The sequence below is a fragment of the Papilio xuthus genome, unplaced genomic scaffold (assembly GCF_000836235.2).
Source record: "Papilio xuthus unplaced genomic scaffold, Pxut_1.1 DF826945.1, whole genome shotgun sequence".
Classification (NCBI taxonomy): Eukaryota; Metazoa; Arthropoda; class Insecta; order Lepidoptera; family Papilionidae; genus Papilio; species Papilio xuthus.
The window spans coordinates 4634923-4654050 of record NW_013531704.1 but is presented as its reverse complement, the minus strand read 5'-3'; the positions used below and the strand labels follow the sequence as shown (position 1 = coordinate 4654050).

At 37.7% G+C, this 19128-nt stretch overlaps 1 protein-coding gene across 1 annotated transcript in view; it reads left to right on the top strand.

Annotated features, from left to right (window-relative positions):
• Positions 1-7555, top strand: part of Zip48C (Zinc/iron regulated transporter-related protein 48C) — a 39373-nt gene extending 31818 nt beyond the window's left edge. The window contains exons 6-7 of the mRNA XM_013317077.1: positions 1982-2140; positions 6830-7555. Coding sequence (XP_013172531.1) covers positions 1982-2140; positions 6830-6908 — 238 coding nt within the window. The 3' untranslated portion in view covers positions 6909-7555. The remainder of the gene's footprint in view (positions 1-1981; positions 2141-6829) is intronic.
• Positions 7556-19128: the final 11573 nt, after the last annotated feature.

Here is a 19128-nt window from a genome sequence, read left to right as displayed (position 1 = left end):
ATGGCTCGGCGGCGGCTCAACAGTCGGACGGTTCTGCGAATCAGTGGATATTGTCGCAAATTGCCGCTTTCGCCGCCCGCTGAATAATGCATGCGATAACATAACATCACGTCGCGCACCCGCCGTCACTCGCCCTCCTCCCCTCCGGCCGCTCCTGCCCCTCCTGCCCCTTGCCGCATGTCCTCCGACACTCACTGTCAACACCAAACTTGTTTACGAGTCATACTCCCTAGGTACTCTAGAATTTGTCGCTACCTAATTAATTTCACCGAACTATAAACCATCTCAAACTCGATGCAATACTTATCCTTCAATCGTTTCTCAAAATGTCTTTGAATCTCATATACAGTATCTTGATTCATTACAATCTTATACAGTCGCGGCATAAATATACATAGGAAAGTAAACGACGAAATTGGTATACTTAGGTTGCACACAAAGGCCGCTAGCTACCAACATTCCATCGAGCGCATTTGAATAGGTATGGGTAGAGTCATGGTGGTCCCTCTGCGCTGGGGCACGGGCTGGCGATGGCGGTAGCGGCGGTTTCCCACAGAGGCGACTCCTCGACCAGTTCGTCGGAATGTGGTCGCGGCACCGGCGCGCACTTTCACCAAAACAATTCGTTGGCGGCCTCTTTCGCCAGCGCGCCCCGCACCGCCCCGCACAGCCCCGCACCGCACCACGGAATCATGAAAATTAACAAATCACTAATACATTATAATCTTCACGAAATGATTGAACATCACTTGAGTTCCTCTTAAATAAGTTCACTTAATGTCGATCAAATCTCCAATATATGGGAATGCGGAATAACTAAGAAATCCCAAAGTTCACTGTAAATTATGACCTTCTATGTCTATTCAAGAAGCAATATTGTGAATTAACGAAGTACCTACATAAACGTTGACCAAATTGCCTAGATTTATGTAAGGAAGGGATGTGAATCACGTTGTCGTCTTTTATATTCTAAAAGTAAATGATAATAATCGGCTTCGGTTTTCCCAAGAGGATTGTCAGCAATACAATACCTACTATACATTTAAATTAAATGCGAAAGTTATATACATAAATAGATTATTGTAAAACTAAGTACAAAAAAGATCATCTAAATCTACGAAAAGCTCATAGTCTGTGAAAACAACAATAAATACTACGTACCGGAAATCGTTAATCTTTTCTATTAAATAAACAGAAAGGTTTTTTAAAATGTTGCAATCATGATAATAGCATTGGACGTAAAACAACTCGCCTACTTGTAGGCAAGGAGCGTTCCTGCCGAAACCGGGTCACTGCCAGCGCAATGTTTATCCCCCGGATGCACAGAATTGGGTCAACATCTGGACATACAAATCGTTGCTACTTCCAAACTATTGCATTACTTCCTTTTTTAGTTCATTGCTCATTCTATAACTTGTATTTACCCGATGATTCGCGGTAAATCTTAGAGATTAACAGAATGAGAACCAACAGTTTGTTGTTTCATTAGATGTTTAGTTTTAATTTCAAGCATTATATATATAAATATATATCTCAATACAGAATAGCTTCAGTTGTTTTCACACATTACTATAATATGATGGTAGAAATGATTGAATGTGATGATAGAAATATATGTTCTTGTTTATCAAATAATTTGATAGTACGAGCTTTAGTTTATCATTTCCTTCATATTTGTAATGTTATATTTGATACTAGGTGTCACCTGAAATTCCGTCCACCCGGAATTTAAAAAAAACTCTATTAGTAGCCTATGTGATATTCCTGACTATGTTCAAAATCTATGCCAAATTTCAGCAAGATCCATGCAGCCGTTCTGGCGTTACCTTCTAACTAACGTCCATCCATTCATCCAAAAAATCTCATTTGTAATATTAGTAAGATCTTGCAATTTGATAATACATTTGATCTTTTATTAGACGGTGTCTTCGATTGACGTCCTGACAAGCATTGAGTATACTTATTCATTCTGTGTTCCCAGGTACGGGCAGTTGTCGGGCATGGTTGAACCTGTGTTTGGCGTGCTCGGCGCGGTCGCGGTGTCTGCTGCGCGGCCCGTGCTGCCCTACGCACTAGCTTTCGCCGCCGGCGCCATGATCTACGTGGTAGCCGACGACATCATTCCAGAAGCAAACGCATCGTAAGTCAAAAACAAATATTCATTATCCTAATAATGACTTTAACGTTGGACGCCAGCACAACAAAAACTGTTGCACGAATTGGTCGGTTCTTTCGGTTCTATCTAATATACTAGGGTGAAGTGAAAGCAATTACGCGTTTCGTCTGATGATGAGTCTCCGGTAGCCTAATTTTATTCTTCTTTCTCTTCACACCCTTTCTCCTTTCTTATAAGAATACGATGGGGGAAGTAGATTTGACGGACACGGGAACGAGTAGGAAGGAATAATATTCTCTTTCCGTGTGTTCCTACCTCGCGCAGCGGTCACTTAGCTTTTTCCTCGTATCCAGAAAGATGTTTTCTCGTTTTCCGCCCAATGCTGCAAGTTCGTTTTATCACGAAAAAATCATAGTAGCATGAAACGTTTTAATGTCTCCCATTATTGACTTGTGTCCCATCATCAAGTGGGAAAGTGGTCAAGCGCTAGCTTATTCAATATAAAAATATACAGTAATCTAATGGTGAATAAACCAATTTCTGTCTTTCGTTCAACAATATACGATGTGTAAAGTTGTATAACATTAAAAGCTAAGTACGGTATTATTTGTAACTTGATCGCTTTTCAGTTGGATATAATAATTGATAATTTACAAAAGATGACTTCGCTGTTAAAAAGTATAATTAAACGCAATCGCAATACACACACAAAATCTTTTAAATCGATAGATATACTTCCTTGAAGCTGGAAGAACGCTTTTGTCTATTTCTGTCTACCTCTATTAAAAAGTGTATGTGCTTTAATTCTAGAAATTATTAGGTTTTAAAGTAATTTTTTACAAATGTAAAATATTTACTTTTGTTCCTCTTATCTTCAAAATTAATCTGAATAACCTAAATATGTTTTAGAAATAGAAACACTAAAAAGTCTAGACGTGATTCAAAAATAAACCAGACGTTCGTTTCCAAATCGCACACTTGTGTGACACGGAGATGTTACGTTACCTTGAGATCGTATGAAGATTTACATTTGTACACGAAATATCAATTGTCCCTAACCCTCGCTGTAACAGCCCTCGTATCCTTCAAAAACACATTCAATTTCAAACTTACCTTTGAATAATAACGACTTGTTTTGTAGATTCTTATCGAAACTTCCTTCATTTGCAAACATTGTCGCGCTGCAAATCTTTAATATTATAGATCCGTTGAGAGACCACATTTACTCCTGTCATTATTAGATTGACAAGGGTACTGATGTGGTTTCATTGTTCCGATTCATTCAGATCTTTCAACTGGCTTCCACATAAACTTAACATGAGCCTTGTTAATGTCACAAAGTTTAATAAGAAGACCGTTATGGTTACGGGAGTACAAAAGTCGGGTATTTCCCCTTAGCAACAGTTCGTCCACCGCTGTTTCGAGGATTCTGTAGATAACCGGTCGTGATTCCCTTGCTGACGTAAGAAGCCGGTCACCTCAAGGATGTTTTGATAAATTGTTTGCACATTATTAAGGGGTATATGAAAATAAAACATTCGTAGTTAACAATTTGCTTGTATGGTGTTCTAAATTGCGTTTTAATCAACATTAATTTCAAATGTAGACAACTGTCGTTTCGTAAAGCAGTAAATTAAAAAAAAGTACATTCATTAACTGCTTCTTTGTATCCAATCATTAATAGATTATTAACAGCCACATCACTACATGATTAGTTTTACACCTTAACCTCTACTTTTGCTAGAGCTGTGTTCACGCTAAGCTCTATGCTTGCAGTAGTCCAGCCGAGACGGCTGCGTTCCTCAGTCTGCATTTTGTGTTCATCGTATATGAATGCGGATGAGTTTAACAGGCGTAAAAAAAATAGTGTTTCGCAATGTGCAAGCGGCACGTGCATGTAGGCGCTGCGCTGCCGCCGTCGTCGCGCTGTAAATACCCGGCCCGAAATACCGACGCCGTCTGACACCCCGGACGCGTCGGCAGCCGGCAGCCGGCACCCTCGACGTCGCCACCACTACTATATAAAGACCGGCCAGACGGCACCGCACCCGCAACCGCACCCGCACCCGCACCGCATATAGTTGTATTGTTGCACAAAACACAATTAATTGTGTACATTTCACTTTGACAATCTTATTCAAACAACTTTTATATGGAATCTATAGTCTGGAAATCTATTTAATACTATTTTTTCTACAAACTTCTTAATAATTTCTGCAATTATAATAGCTACAGAAAAGATTCTTTCAACAAAATTTTGTACATATAACTACTACTACTAACTACTAAACCTCTCACACAATATCAAACTAAAATATGATTGTTTCGTTATGGTATATTGATATATCTGTCCCAAATATGTTGTACCTCGTGGACGCAGTGCACGTGCCTGCCCGCTGCCGCCCGCCGCCCGCCGCCCGCCCTTGCGGCGCTGCTATTTGCAGGGCGGGCGAGGCGCGGTGTCATCGCAGAGCGGCTTTGGCGCGCCGCGCGTGGGTTTGTCACCGTCTCGCCACCTTCAATAATAATAAATATGTGAAATAACGTGTCCGTAGCCGGGATAAGGCCGATGACGCCGCGCTAGTTTGTCTAACCGCCAACGTCACCGTCTGGGAATCCGGCGCGCGCCGCCCGGCTCTCCCTGACCTACCGCCAGATATCCCGATCGCGCCTCCGATCCCGCTCGCGAATATTTACACTGCTCACCGCTCAGCCTCCGCCCGCTCTCCGCAATCCGCACCCCGCGCCACGCGGCCCCGCACCGCCGCCGACCGATTTACTGTTCCTTGTAACGGTCGCGAATTAATAGTATGCTAATAAGCACAATTAGTTCTCTTACTGACCACTGTTAATTTACATTGCATTCTGGGAATTGATACATTGAAATGAATGGATAAAGAGCATGGTTGTGCACGTAAATAAAAAGTCACAAATATTGTGTTTCACTCCAATGAAAGTTCTCAAATGTTTATGCAACCGATTCTCAACAAACAACTTAAGAGATTACGTAATATTTGTAAATTGTAAAACAAACTTTAGAGCGAAAATTCCAACGAGGGCTATTAAATTAAATCATTCCACGTATAGTGAGTCTAAAGTAACATGCGAAAATTCGTTTTCAAGATGTTACTTTTGCCAACTATTAACCATCGAGATTGAATTGTGCAAATATTATAAATAAACTTATATATCGACAAACGAGCAAACGGCCACCTGAATTTGATATAATAGCGAAACGACCTTTACCCATAGACATCTGCAATTGCAGATGCATTGCCTATCTTTAATCGATGGAGGAAAGGACGCGCAATTTATAATGAAATTAGTTAGTGCAAGCTAGACCTTGTACTGACTAGAGTTTTTAAATGAGAACAGAGCTTGAATCAGAATAGGTAAAAAACATGGATCCATAAAGTTAACACGGTCATGTCAAAAACTTGCAATCATCATTTGCAAGTGTCATAAAAACGTTGGCCAAATATTAATTTATATTCCAATCAAGCTCTAAAGGTCTTGTCTAGTGCAATTTTATTACTATAAACATCCTTGGGATTACCCGATTACGAACAATGACATAAATATACACGAAAGCGTTCGGTCGTATGTGTAGAAGGCAATTTAATCAGCTAGCTGATGTAGGAATTATGCATGATTTCAGCGCGTGTCTTTTATTTGTCGTTACTATATGTGATCTGATTAAGAGTGTCGGTGACGCAGATGTTAGGGTCTCGTACATTCGGGGAATAATCTACACTTCCAGGTTCGATCCGCCATGTACCAATGTGTTTTTACAATTTTCGCATTTTATATGTACGTTTATCCGGCGCTCTTACGGTAAAGGAAAATATCGTGCAAAAATCTACAATGAAATGTTTTAACATTTCATTAAAGTGACATTTGTATTGATTAAATTGATGACATTTGGTTTTCATAAAAAAAATTTTTTTTCGCTGATATTTCTTTACGTTGATGTTATTTGATTTGCAATCGATAGGTTTTATTCAACATTCAAAGGTGTTAAAATAATCATCTGACTTTATATGTATGAAAAATTGATTATAAGCGATGTAAAGTGATCGTGTCTAAGAGCAATCGAGCGTTTAGAAAAGAATACAATCGCGCCTAACGATTCACAAATCATTCGCGTGCACAATATTAACGAGTCCAAATATGCTATAAATCGCGGAGGCGCGCATAAATAGCCGTTTAGTTTTCCAATAAAATCCTACATACACGACATGCAAGCGGCTACGAGGAACCGTTTTATTGTAATGGCTTATAATTCCAGTTAGCGGATTCCGGTGGGCGGCCGGTGACTATTGTCTCTGTGTAGAGGAGTGCGTGAGGCGCGCGCCCCGACTTCACTCGCTCCTTCGTATTCATGCGACGTACGCTCGTTACTCCTCAATGGCCCGTATCGTATGACGACAGAGACGACATCTTATAACGGATCTATGTTTTCTTTACATTTGTACTGCGAATGTCCACCGCTACATCCTTTATTCAAATTAACCGACGCTGCAATTTAAATAAGTGCTTCAATTATTCTTTAAGAGAAGAGTAAATGATAAAAAAAAAAACTTGCAGGATTATCATAACTAACTTATTTACATTCTAAGTGCACGTGTTTAAATATGATTCTGTTTAAAATTAGGATAACTATTCAAGATCGCCTTTAGAATATTTAGGTAAGTTTTTTTGTTTTTTGTGCAGTGGTAATGGTAAACTGGCGACATGGGGCTGCATTATCGGCTTCGTAGTGATGATGTGTCTCGACGTGGGTCTCGGCTAAGTACAGCTTGCGCTTACGACCAGCACAAACCTCGCATCTACGACCACCAGCGCGCCACACCGGACAACCGTACATTTACTTTACCAAAGTATCATATTCCATATAAAATAACCAAATTGTAAATATGTAAATGTGCTAGTTAATAATTTTAAGATTGCTGGACTGTTTGTGTGATAGCTACACAAATACCTATAACCAAATCGCACAAAGCGAGCTGCAATGAGATCGATTGAATACTTGTTTTTCACAAATAAATTGTTCGTATTGTTTAATATTTGATTGAGACGAAAACTATATCTCCAGACAATGTAACATTCTATCTATTATGTGTAGAACTTTGGGGCTAGACAAAGTGCATTCGCTCCGAAGCTATAATAAACTTCAAAAATGTATAGAACTGATAATAACTTTTGATAAGTCGCGTGTATCCCGCGTCAGTTCCATACATTTTTGAAGTTCGCTATGGAATTGCTTCCTAGCGAATCTTTGTTTAGCCCGCTGGTTATTTATTTCTATATATTTTGACAATTTTTGACGATTCTATTACAGATATTAATAGTATGTTACTTTACTGATATATAAACACGGCTAAACACTCACGCATATTCGTCCGGTGGCGGCACCGACTAGTTTCGAGCCCATCGGGGGCCCTTCATCAGGATGAGTGGTACTGGTATTATTTCCGCGAAATGGGCTCGAAACTAGTCGGTGCCGCCATCGGACGAATATACGTGAGTTTTTAGCAGTGTTTATATATCAGTTTAGTATAATGTCTCAAGAAAGTTTGAATAATTTAATAGTATGTTACTTTGTTTAGGGACGCTGTTTTCATTTGAATCTGTCGAATAGAAAGTGGCATTGTTTTCGCTCGGTCCCATTGCTCAAATCCATACTCGTAGTTCAATTTTATTCCAAATTATTAAGAGTACAAGATTCGTTCTTACCATTAAGGTATACGTAAGTTTTGTTTTTTTTATATATTTATTAATTTTATTTGACCATGTTTCAATTTTAGTATTATATGACGATGAAGAGTGATATTGCAATACTTGTCAATTCCATTCAATGTTTTTAAGTTAATTAATTTAATGTAAAATTTACTGTAATTATACAAAATAATTTATTTCTATAGACAATAATTTACTTTGAATTATGAAAATGTTTTCTGTTTTTAATTGGCATTGTATGTAACTGGATTTATTTACTACTTAAGAAAAATTATATTAATTGTATGTAATATTTTTCTATTGAAATATAATGTTATAATACGAATATAAAAATACTTATTTCTCACCATTTCCATTATTTAAATCTGTTAGGTTAAGATAGGGAGTTTGCTATGATTATCCTAACTGCCAACTATTCGTTTGTTAACTCTTACTAAATAGTACCTTAGTGTATATTCCTCTACTCAACTATCTATACAAATATTGGAGTGTCTGTATGTCAAAAAAAACATATTTCAGAAAACATGATTTATTTGCCTTGGTGATATCTAAATTACAATTTGTCTGATTGCCTGTATATCTGCAAATCTGCGTTTGTTCTCTCTATCTACTGACTAACTTAGCCTGCGCTGACAACGTCGCAGGTAACGACTAGTGTTTATTATACTCTGAGAGCATCCCTAATTGACTACTTAAGTACAATGAGTAAGGCAGTTAATCTAACATATATAAATGAAGGTAAGTTACAGTTATGGACCACATTCTAGATACCATGACAAATCAACCCATTCACTCCCATTCCTATTCCACCCTTTTTCCTATAAGGAAAGGATGGGAAGTGGAAGTGGACTTTCCGGATGAGAGGATGCATTTAAAGGGAAAATATTTTCTTTCTGTGCATCCACTCCTCCGTCGAATAAAGGTAGGTTTGCGTATGTCTATGGGCTGCGGTCACTTCGCTATTTCAGCGATTTCAAGTGGCCGCTCGCTCGTTTGTCACCTTATGATAAAAAAAATCAAGGAAAAATCACATCTTAAGAAACGTAATTTTCGTAGGAAATGTCGAAATATATCTGTGATGTGAGCGCCATATTTGTTTTGTAATTTTTCTATTTATGTATACTGCGACGGTTAAAATCTATGAGCAAACCGCTCATTCTGTTAGTCGCAATAAAATTACACCTGCTCAGTGGTTCGCGGAATCAGGACGCCAGATGTTTGGCATAATAAAAATTACACCGCGCACTGAGTTTGTTCGATGAAAAAAATATAAGTATGACAAAGGAATCAGTTTTGGATATTACAACGATCACAATGTCTACACGGGTCGACTACCTGCAGCAAAATCTGTTACAACAAACTATCACAACTGTCTTAGCAATGAACCATATTGACCAGTGCGGTGCAACAGAAAAATCTAAGACGTCTTATTAATAATGTAGAAGATAGCAAATTAGAAAATTCAGAAGTAAAACTTTACGCTCGTCTTGTAGTTGTGAAAAATTCATTGAAACAGTAACCCTAAAGACACCGACAATAATTGAAATATAATGAAATAATAGAATTTTTATATATATGATAGCTGAATATAATAATTTTATTGAATAATTGTATTAGCGGAGTTAAAATAAAAACAAAATTAGTAAGCCTATGTGTACTTCCAGTCCATGTATGCCAAATTCCATTAAGATCCGTTTAGCCGTTCTGGAGATACCTTCAAACAAACATCAATCCATCCATCTAAACATTCCCATTTATAATATGAGTAAGATTTTTAAAATTGTCGTTACAGCCGACAATCAGGTAACCAAACATTTTGGTGTTGTTAGTACAATTTATAAATAGTTCTATATTTCGTTAGCTTTGATAAAAGTTGCATTGTAACATTGTTATCCAGTAAACGGAAAGGTGTTTGAGGAAAATCCCATGAATCAGGCATTCCGGGCGGTTTGCAGTCGCCGGATACATTATCAATGTACTGTGGTTATAGCACGAACAATACGTGCGCAGGATTGATAATTTGTACGTTATTCCCACTACGTACATGTTACAACATAACCTAAAAATCTATACCAGAATGGAACTTTATGGAATCTGATATTTCTGCCTAAGTTTTTTTTTTGTTGAAAATAATGAAATTTTAAAGAGTGCGAGTTTACGTTTTTATTTTAGTTTAAGAACATCAGTGTTTTGGTCCAAATAAAGTTCAAAGACTTTGACGGTTATTAATTGAAAAAAATATTTATAAACAAGACTGACTGTAGCCCTTTGACACTACGGGGAATAATACAATTCGAATGACATCTTTGAAGATCGATCTTTGAAGATTTTTGAAAATCGGCTCAGTCGTTAAGGCTCCAGGCGGTCCTAATGGAACATACGAACCCCGAAAAATGTTACCTTCCTGAGTCAGCCTGGTAATAAATGGATTTAGGAAGAAAAGAAACTACCGTGACGTGATTGTTACATGTTTGTTTTGTACATGTCAGCCATATGTTTATTATAATTTCTTAAAAATATATAAGTAAATTACTTGTGATAAGTTCTAGAACAAAGTTTGTGTTGTCTGGTGGAGAGAAGGACTCGGATGCCACCGTGGGTGTTTAATCGGCGCGCGCGGCGCACGCACAAGAATTCGGGTGTTTGGGTGCCCGCGCCCGCCGCCTGTCGCCGGGGTCAATGGCCGCTAAGCGCCGCGCTTCCTGCCCTATACATTTTCTAGTGCAATCCTTATGTCGACGTACCTTTTTGACTATAAATACATATACAATAATTTTAATGTGAAACTTCAAAATTTTATAAAAAAATGTTTAGTGACGAGTTGCTGAAGTATACCTATCTATTGTTGGTAACAAAATATAGCAACCATCACACTGATGTCCCTAAATAAAAGTTGAACCTTGTATGTATGTTTTAAATCGGTAGTCAATATAATGTGTCCACTTAACGCATTGCGTCACCAGTAGGTACACGTTACTGCAACATTCCCCCAATGACCGGCCGCAGCCGCTGCCGCTGCGCACGAGTGAAAGTGTCGATATAAATTATAATAAATGCAGTATCAGTGTGACGTAGACAATGATGTGGGTGCGATACGGCGCGATGAGGGCGACGCGGGGCAACGGCAGTGCATGCTGCAGCGCGGCCTCATTTCCATTCATTCGGTGTTTGTTGACAATGTGCGGGGCGGCGGGAGGGGTGACGCGCGGGGTGCGCGGGCCTCGGTCGGGGGTTGGCGGGAGGGGTGCCCCGCGTACCGCTCCAGTCGACCGCGCGCGCCCGCGCCCCGCGCACGCTGCAGCTGCGCCCGCGCTGCACCGACGCCGCCTCAACGGCAGCCGCAGCCGCCGGCTGTGGGCACCACCGCACGTGCGCCTGTTTACTTCGCACGCCGCCTCCTCCGGTAAGTTATGCATGTCCTGCGCATTTAGTTTGGGCAAACGCGCTCATTTGTTTACACCTAGGCGTCGCCGGCGCCATTGTGCTATCGCAGCGATACAGGATTCACAAATCACGGACACCGTTAATCCGGGAGGCATTCGCATATTTGTAACGACATGCGAAATTGAGCTCTATTTTTTCCGTATGAGGAGTCATTTTGTCGTATCTTAGGGTGATGTTTCGGCGTGCAATTTAGTATGGTGAGGTTCGCGGAAAGCCGGCGTGGCGGCCGCAGTCGGGCGCTGCGCGCACGCACACCTGCCCTTCACGTCACGTCACGCCGGCGCCGCTGTTGCGTCTCGCGTCTCGCCCGACACTCACATGGTCACTATTATTTAATAACAATTATTACATCATTGTTACAATAAGCAATATGAATTCAACATTCTTCTTCTTAGCATTATGTTTCGTACTGATATTTTATCTTCTTGAGTTTAGGGAAGAAAGTTTTCAAAACAATTGTAATTATGGTATATTTACATATCCACTAATAGTCATTACCGTCTGTGTAACAATGAAAGAAATGTATATTTTATGTTTAGTAACAAATATTTCCGAGACATTTTGCAATAGATACTATGAATATCAACGCGTTAAATATCTATCGTTAATTTGTTGGTCTCGACTTGGCACAGTTTGGATTTTCCTCATTTCCCAAAGTTATGAATAGAAGACACGAAGGAAATAGTTTTCAACGCTGTTACACCGACCAGAAACTTAAAAATAAAACTAATCTTGGCAAACAATAGACAATCATGATAATATTATAACTCTTTCTTATTTACCTTATTTTTATTTCGTTTCGTGCTTATTATTTTAGATAAGTTCTTAATAAAAACATTTCTCTCCCCTCGTCCTAGTCCGCCAAAAAGCACAACAATGAAATGTTTTATCGTTTCTAACATAGATTCAGTTTTACCAAATGTAACTAGTACAAGGACATTTTGTGGCAGAAATATTCTCGGCGCCTACTACATCGAGAATACATTAAAATAAACGAATATAACAATTGACGTGTGACTTGGTCTCTCATACATAATCGATGCTCGAGCTGCGGCGCTTCTTCCACGAATTACAAATCTGACAATTCGTGTCCTGTTACATAACACATTTTTTTTTACAAAATTATCTACTTCCCCAAAAATTCCCCTTTTACATAAAGCACACAGAAACGTTTTGCATTCATATAAAAAACTAGTTGTAGCCTCCGAGTCTGTCCGCGTGTAATTAAAACAAAACATGAGTAGTTGCCTATGTGTTCTTTCAGAATATGTTATACATCTATGCCAAATTTCAGCGATATTAATGCAGCCGTTCTGGAGTTACCTTCAAACAAACATCCATCCATCCAAACATTTGCATTTATAATATTTTTCTTTTTAAAAATTATTAGTGATTATTCTTGAATAGACAATACAAAATACTGTTTAAAAATTATTCATGAATATAAATATATATTTTACGAAGTAATGAAAAGCCAAACAACATTGAATTCGTAATAAACGTATTGCCAAAAATATTTATAATGTTTGTCCTTTTCAATCAATAAAAATGTCCAGAAAGAAAGTAGATCATGTCATTGACAATCGACTTTGCCATTCCACTGATCCAGATAAACAAATAGGCCACCACATAACAAATGTCCCTCACACTTTTTAATATTTACAACAGTTTTGTTATGTAAATCGTCCTCTACTGAATACATTCATATTTGTATCTACGTCAATGTTTAGTATAAAGACGATTACATTACTTTTGACCGAAGAACCAAATATACTGGGGCACAAAACGACTACATATCCAGTCTTCCAGTCAGGCGCTGGACACAAAATTATAATCGTGGTTTCTTACTCGTTTACATCAATGATGAAAGGAGTAACTGTGATATAATCTTTGATTAAACTTATTATAGTGTGTCTATTTAAGATACATTAGTTTGACAATCTGACGCCTGTAAAATATCGAATTAATTTTGTATGACGATTTATGTTGTACTTAATGGACGGTTGTCATAGTGTCGAACAACGAATAATTGTGAACAATCGAAAATCGGTCTTGTAATGAAATTAATCCAACAAATGGGTACTATAATTGAGGTAATTTATAACTTTTTAATTTATTTTAGTTATTTGGCTATGTATCGCACAATTAATTAAAAATAAATCTTTTTGTGCGTCAACACCGCAAAATTTGGTTTAATGTATTATTTCTTTATGTCGTTTTGAAGGATAAAGTAGGAATAGAAAGCAATAGATTTATTTATATTGTAATTCAAAATCAAAAATTCACGGAATTATCGATCACAAGTTCTACGAGAACAACCATCGAAAATCGATAAAATTCTTAATCGATTTTACTCAACTCATTTCTAGTGAATTGTCAAAACAATTCACATTCAATTCTAATCTATCGTAAAAAGACACACTTTACTATAGTGTAGATGTCTATCAGTAGTTTTAGCTTTGTGTAAAATTCGGTGATTCTCATCGAATATCAGGCGATAACGATGTGTCTTTACAATCTAACATAAACTTTGCCATCCTTGTTGTTCTCCTTAAAAAAAAAGAAATTTTAAAAAGCCTACTACTAAAGCCTACTGTAAACTCGATATATAACTGTCAACTTTGCGAGTAACGAAACATAAAGGTTGATATAACTACCATTCAAGCTTAATACCAAAACTGATAGTTTATCATATTATGCTTTAGACTAAATAAATAAAAATCACATTCGTCACTCTGATTGTATTCGTTCGATATGCAATTTGCCGACTCCATACAATTTGTCTAGACATTACAAACGGGCGTTCACGATAGCATATAGATAGTAAAATGATTAACATCTGTGCAATTGATACTGGCCTAAACACAGATACATTGGACTGCTTATCTGCGGACATATACAACTTTCCTATAACTGCGCCCACTATTCATTGTACTCCGATTGACGTCAAACAAGATAAGACAACAGACGCTGATTTTTGTAATACCCTAATGTAACACAATAACATCACAGCTTAGTCCAAATAAAACAAAGAAGCAAATAAATTAAATTATCAATTAATTTATTGTTAAACGTCAATACATGAAATTATAGAAATTCGACCATGAAATGATAAAGTTTAAATTAACACAGACAATTCAACTCATTCATTTTTTTTTATATTCTTGATAATGAAAAATAGCGGTGTGCACTTCTCCACATTAATTGTGTACAATTTCAAATTCATATGTAATTTCCTTGAAAATGGTTTTTTTTTTATATCAGAAGGTGGCAAACGAGCGAACGGCCACCTGAAATCGCTGATATAGCGAAGTGACTGTTGCCCATAGACATACGCAATTGCATACGTTGCCTACCTTTAATCGACAGAGAAGAGGATGCACAGAAAGAAAATATATTCCCCTACCACGCATCCTCTCATCCGGAAAGTCCACTTCCACTTCCCATCCTTTCCTTATAAGAAAAAAGGTGGGAAGGGAAAGAGGACTAAATTAGGCCTCCGGGACGCACAGTCATCAGACGAAACGCGGAATTGCTTCCACGTTACGCCTGTCTTCTGTGTGGTCGTGGTATTTCACCGGGCGAGCCGGGCCAATTCGTGCGAAAATGTTAAAGCGGGTTCTACCACTGTTGCGAAATTTTCTTGCAAATTGTCATATCAATGACTAATAACTTCCTCGTTATCGATGAAAAAATTTTTTTTAAATTGGTTCAATAAAATTTTATCGGAAACAAAGACTAAAGACAAGATAATTAGATCAGAATGAAATAAACATACGTAATCAAAAATGTTAGTTAGATACTTACTATAGTGAACAAACATTATTGAATTCTACGGGTTACTTGTGAATGTTTAAATACATAGAATATTGTTTTTAAACAACAGTGGTAGACGCCAGCATCAATAACCTCTTTTATACGACCAAATACCACGACCATAAGGAAGACAGGCAGACGGAACCGTACTTGCTTAAATTAAAGCAAACGGAAGCAAGTCTGCGTTTCGTCTGATCTGAGTATATGCTGATGATCTAATTTTGGCACTCTTCCACTTCCCACCCTTTTCTTGAGAAGAAGGAATGGGAAGGGGAGGTGGATTTGGACAGAGGAGGGTACGCATAGATAATAGAATTACTCTCTGTGGCTTCCCTACTCTGTTGATTTAAGGTAAGCATCGCATTTGCAAATGCGAATGTATCCGGGCAGCTTCGCTATTCTGATGAATTTACGTAGTTGGTTGCTCGTTTGTCAACTTGTACTATAAAAAAGTAACAAGCTATTTAATTGTGTAATTTCTTAGATAATGTTATCTTACTGGTAACATTAGTCGGTAAGTAACAATGAAAATTATATTTACTTGTGTTCAAATTTTAATCGTACCCGTACTCAATATTTGGAACAAGCATTTAAGGTCTTGTACGATAACTCCGATGTTACCCGTTTCTTTAAACTATACTGTAAGTTTATTACCATTGGGTTAATTTTTACTTGTCAATCGTGAACACCATCGAATGATGCGCTTGAACCCTTCATTATTATTTGGTAGCTACTTCTTGTCTTTGCTGCAAACACTATTCAAATTTAAACTTTAATAAATGTACCCTTTTTTTATAGTCAGGAAATGCATTTACGCAAGCCTACGCCGGGCGGTGCAATGGCGTAGGGAGTGTGGGACTCGCCGGCCACAGAAGGTGACCAGAATACCCACTAAAACCTGACTGCCCTCTGACGCATTATGGCGGGCACCACGGGATAATAAATGTACCCTATCTTAAGATATAATTTATCTTATTTTGGTTAAAAAAATAGCTTATTCCCTTTACACATTAGTTCATAAAATCAAAATGGTATTTTAGTTGCACTTAGTTTTAGTCTAATCGCGTAATTAATTGCTAGATGTGCCTTCCATTTTTGAATTATTTATTGTTAAATCATTAATAATAAACATTAGAATGACTTATTTGTGAAACAATTCTTTAAACGGTTTTTATTAAAGTAAATAGATACATTCTATTGACTGTATGTCATTCCGGGAAACAATACGAATCGAATCGACACCACAATCGTCATAATCAGTTCAGTCGTATAGACGACAGGAGGCCACAATGGAATTAACAAACATACAAATCGACATACACACATTATACTTACAGACCCGCGAAAAACTTTACCATTTCGCAGATGATGAATAAAAGTCTAAATCCTCACAAAATGCTTAAATTGGGAATCGAACTCGGTTGAGCAGTGGTTAAGTAGTGACGATTTCCTCCGCGGTCGGCGGTGGCGCGGCCGGCGTGACGTTGGCGCCGCGTCATCCCGGCAACGCAATGCCTACTGCCACCGCTACAGTCACCATATTTATCTTTGTAATCCGGACACACCAAAAAACTGTTATTGCCTGTTTCGACTTCAACTTTTGCCGTGACATTTGTATTATTACAATATTGTAGTCTTTTTTCAGTCAAAGACAATGAAAGGGATAGCAAGTGTCATTGTATTGGAATTAAAGAAGAAAATAATTTTAAAATATACTAGCTGTACTCAGTCGATACGAGTGAGAGCAGATTGTGGGGTTATTTGAAAGTAATTACTTTCCTAAAGAAATTGTATGTTTATTAAACACAAACTTTTGAGTTTTTCAATTTCTTGATTTTTTTTTCGAATGACAGCCGAGTACTCTACTGCTTGGTGGATTTGTAGGATTGCTAGACGACTTAATGCCCAAATAAAGACGATCTGTAGGAACAAATGAAACATCTAAAATTAAAAACGTATGTAACATGAACATTTATGCTAGGATTCAAGGCATACATATATTTAAAATCTTTATTTTGTAAAATTTTTGTAGATTTGTAGTGTCTATTAATTAAGGCTTAGGCCTTTTAGACGTACCAATTAGTACCATTAGTTTATTTTGCCGTTTCATATTATATTAAAAACAAAAGAAAAAAATCAAATTTTAACCAGATAGAAAAATATGCATTCATTAAACTTATTCAAAAACCAATGTAAAGGTTTACACTTTAATATTTAGATATATATAGCTGTCGCCCTCGACTCCATCTGCGCGGAATTAGAAAAATATTAACTAATAGTCTATGTGTTCTTTCATACTATGTTCTACATCTATGCCAGATTTCATCGAGATCCGTTGACCCCTTCTGGAGATACCTTCTGACAAACATCCATCCACTAAACTTTCGCGTTTATTATTAGTAAGATAACCGTTTACAGAGATTGTAATTAATTCAAATAAATCAACAAAATGAGGAGGGTAAATGCGACCAAAACGTCATGTACAAAATAAGTGATCCAACTGAAATTTATGTGATAGAGTAACGCATTTCAGTAGGTACGTCTGCTAATACACAAAGAACTTTAATTTCGTATTTAACGTATCTTAAAATGGCCAAAATATCTAACTTAATTGTTAATCAATTATCAATTTATTATTATTAAAATACAAAAAATCCATAAATCTTATGGACACCCTACTTCCTCGTCTCATTTTCTTGTTTGAAGATATTCCATGTTTTAATTACCTCGCTGCAATTATGTACTGCCAAAAATCACTATAACGCTTAATATATGTACATAAAAATAATTCTTACATTTGTTGAAAACTTATATTTTTATATAGCCTTTGTAATATATATGTTCTTGATTTATTTACATATAATAAGTATTCAATAAAATTATATACAATATAATATAATTGTTATACTTGTTATAGATGTGAATGTGTGTGTGTTTGTAGTTTGATGCAAGGTGTTGGTGCGTCGTAATGATGTGCAGAGTGAACGCGGTTCACATGTCGCGTACAATTAATGTGCAGTATGAGAGAGCGATGTACGTCGAGAGGCGATAATGAGGAGTGCAGCGGCGGTGACGTCAGCGCGGGGCGGGGGGGCGGCGGCGCGGGGCGGGGGCGGCGGGACACCGAGGACGCGGGCCGCGCGCCCGTTCATTGTAGTTTTTCGATTATTGTTTAATTAGGGCGAAGCGGCGGCGGAGCGGCGGCCAGGGGACACGCACTAACGGCCCGCTTTATATTATTCTTTGAACTTTTGATTATGTTATGGCTCTGTTTCAAATGAATTAATATATTTTGTGTTTCTTATATAAATTACGAAACATAAAACTTTCATTCGAAGTATACACTACTAATCGTTTTTTTTTTGGTTTCCAAAGTAAAAATCATCTAAAAATTAATATTTTCGTCAATATTACAATAATTATAAATCATAAAAATATAAATCGTCCGTTATAAGAGTGGTTTTTCTTATCGTCGTAATACAATATATTTCACATTAAAATTACCAGAGAATTAATAAGCACCTATGAAGTTAAAGACGTTACTTTTATCTTACAACTTCATAAGATTAGAGCATTGTGACTACGAGTTTCTATTATTGAAGTAGTTGTATCATTTAAAAACTCAGACAACTATATATATATGTATGTCAACACAAATGTCACGGCGTATGCGTGGAATTTCACGGAAAAGGTAGTAAATGTTCAACGGATTCAGTTGTAATACCTATACTTATTTAGCGGTGTAAAAGTAATATTGGTTGTTTAGAGAATACAGTTTCAGTTGTGTTTGGCAAACATATTCTATGAGGAATTTATATCGTTCCCTGAGCGTGGTCGACGAAATATAATAATATATGTTTGCGGTGCAGACGGCGGGCCGGTTGGCGGCGGCTGGCGCGCTATCTGCGGGCGGCGACCGGCGGGGGCCCGCGGGGTTGCGCGCGGCGGCGGCGGCGCGGCGCGGGAAAGAGCGCGTAAAAAGGCGAGCGGCCTGCGCGCGCGGATCCGCCGCC